The sequence below is a fragment of the Quercus robur genome, chromosome 4 (assembly GCF_932294415.1).
Source record: "Quercus robur chromosome 4, dhQueRobu3.1, whole genome shotgun sequence".
Taxonomy (NCBI): domain Eukaryota; kingdom Viridiplantae; phylum Streptophyta; class Magnoliopsida; order Fagales; family Fagaceae; genus Quercus; species Quercus robur.
In genome coordinates this window covers 39,225,684-39,228,183 of record NC_065537.1, presented here as the reverse complement: position 1 = coordinate 39,228,183, position 2,500 = coordinate 39,225,684, and the positions used below count along the sequence as shown (strand labels likewise).

General features: G+C 36.2%; 1 protein-coding gene across 1 annotated transcript; it reads left to right on the top strand.

Annotated features, from left to right (window-relative positions):
- The first annotated feature begins 437 nt into the window (after positions 1-437).
- Positions 438-1,391, top strand: LOC126721843 (uncharacterized). The gene is made up of 3 exons (XM_050424913.1): positions 438-626; positions 753-941; positions 1,026-1,391. Exons 1-3 carry the CDS (start codon positions 438-440, stop codon positions 1,389-1,391), a joined length of 744 nt encoding a protein of 247 aa, XP_050280870.1.
- Positions 1,392-2,500: the final 1,109 nt, after the last annotated feature.

Genomic DNA, 2,500 nt, shown 5'->3' with positions numbered 1-2,500 from the left:
TAGTTGCTGACCATCTCTCTCGGTTGGAGCAAGAGGAAGTAAGTCTAGATTTAGTGATCCAAGAAGCATTCCCTGATGAGCAGTTGTTTGCATGTGAGATTAAGCTTCCTTGGTATGCTGATATTGTAAACTACCTAGCTTGTAAGGTATTGCCACCAGATCTTACTTATCACCAACGTAAGAAGTTTTTGCATGATGTGAAATATTATCTTTGGGATGAGCCTTTACTTTTCAAAAGATGCCTTGATCAAATCATCCGAAGATGTGTGCCAGAAGAGGAGATGCAAGCCATTCTCCATCATTGCCATTCCTCATCATATGGAGGACATTTTTGAGTAACACGAACAGCAGCTAAGGTACTTTAAAGTGGTTTCTTTTGGCCTTCTATTTTTCGTGATAGTTATACTTTGGTGAAAACTTGTGATCGGTGCCAACGTATGGGAAATATTTCAAGGCGTCAGGAACTACCATTGAAAAATATCTTAGAGGTTGAGTTATTTGATGTTTGGGGAATTGATTTTATGGGTCCTTTTCCCCCTTCTTTTGGCTTTGTTTATATCTTGTTGGCAGTTGACTATGTGTCAAAATGGGTGGTGGCAATTGCAACAACAACAAATGATGCAAAGGTAGTACTCAAATTTCTGCATAAGAACATATTCAGAAGATTTGGTACTCCATAAGCTATTATTAGTGATGAAGGGACCCACTTTTGCAACAACTACAACAACCTTCTTTCACAATATGGTGTGAAGCACAAGATAGTACTTGCCTACCATCCTCAAACTAATGGCCAAGCTGAAATTTCAAATAGAGAAATCAAGAATATTCTTGAGAAGACGGTCAACACCAATAGAAAGGATTGGGCAAAGAAGCTTGATGATGCTTTATGGGCATACCGTACTGCTTTTAAAACACCTATCGGGATGTCTCCTTATAGATTGGTGTTTGGAAAAGCATGTCATCTCCCTGTTGAGTTGGAGCATAAAACTTATTAGGCTGTAAAGAAGTTTAATTTTGATTTGAAGGCAGCAAGGGGAAAGCGACTTCTTCAATTGAATGAGATGGATGAGTTTCAGAATGATGCTTATGAAAATGCAAAGATCTACAAAGAACGGACAAAGAAGTGGCATGACAAACAAATTCTTAGGCGTGAGTTTTCTCCAGGACAGCAGGTTTTACCCTTCAATTCACGACTAAAACTCTTCCCAGGCAAGTTAAGATCAAGATGGACAGGTCCTTATACAATTGACAAAGTTTCATCTTTTGGAGCAATAGACTTGAAGGACAAGGCAGGGCACATATTTAGAATTAATGGACAGATATTGAAGCACTATTATGGAGAACAAGTGGAGAGGAATTGTTCATTTATTCCTCTTGGAGATCCTAATTGATGAAGATTGAAAAAGTCTGGCTCTAGACTACAAAACAAGCGCTTATGGGAGGCAGCCCATAAAACTTTCTTTTATTCTTTTTTTTTTCTTATCATTATTATTTTTTATTATTATTATTTATTTGAATAATTTGGATTTTGATGCTGGTTTATTTTGCAGGAATAAAGAACTGAGAAGGGAGGTCGCTGAACTGAAAGAGAGGCGGCTGAAAATAAAACCAGGGAAGTTCCTTTCCTTTCTTCAATCTTTCTCACTTTCGAATTACAATGAGGACATTGTTTGGTTTGGGTTTGGGGGTGTAAACTCCTATAGTCTTGAGTTGTTGGATTCTCTTATCAAGCATGTATTTGAGTATGATTGAATTCTCTATGACTCTGAAATTTGTGATTAAGGATGGTTTTGAGAAAAATTTTCAAAAAAATTGCTATTATGTCAGGCAGAGTTTTGTGGGTACTTTGATTTAAATCTTTGTCCTTGAAAATAATTGAGCCCATAGTCAATTTCTCTTTACTCCATTTTGCTTATAAAGATAAGGAGTTGAATTAACTGGGTCAGGGAAGTTCAATCTTGCTTTACTCTAGAATCCATTGATGGATACTTGAGGCGAAATCCTAGTTGATACCAAATATTAGAGATAGGATATAGGCAATTTTTTGTCACAACCAAAAAAGCTTTCCCAGCCGTCCTAATTATCACGCCATCATTTCATGGTGTATTTCCATAGTCAACCCCCTTGAGCCTTATTTTACATAAGCCTTTATTTGTTCTTTTAACTACATAAACCTTTCCCGTTCTAAGCCTGAAAAACAATGAATTTACCTTACATTTTGAGAAAATACTTTGGTGGAAATTTGCATTTAAAGAGAAAGTGAAAGGCAAGAATCGGAAAAGGGTTAAAGTGGTTGAAAATTTGAAAAGGCAACAGGTGTCATATTCATGTAAAAAAAAAAAAAAAAAAAATCACTCCACTTTTAGTATAGCAGTAATATTGTCATCATATGAGCATATTGTCGAGAAAGAGCTATGGTGTGAATCCTGTGGATATCTCTTTTATTGTTCTTTCTACCAAGTATTTTCCCAGTTTGCTTTGATTTTCCATATCCAATTCT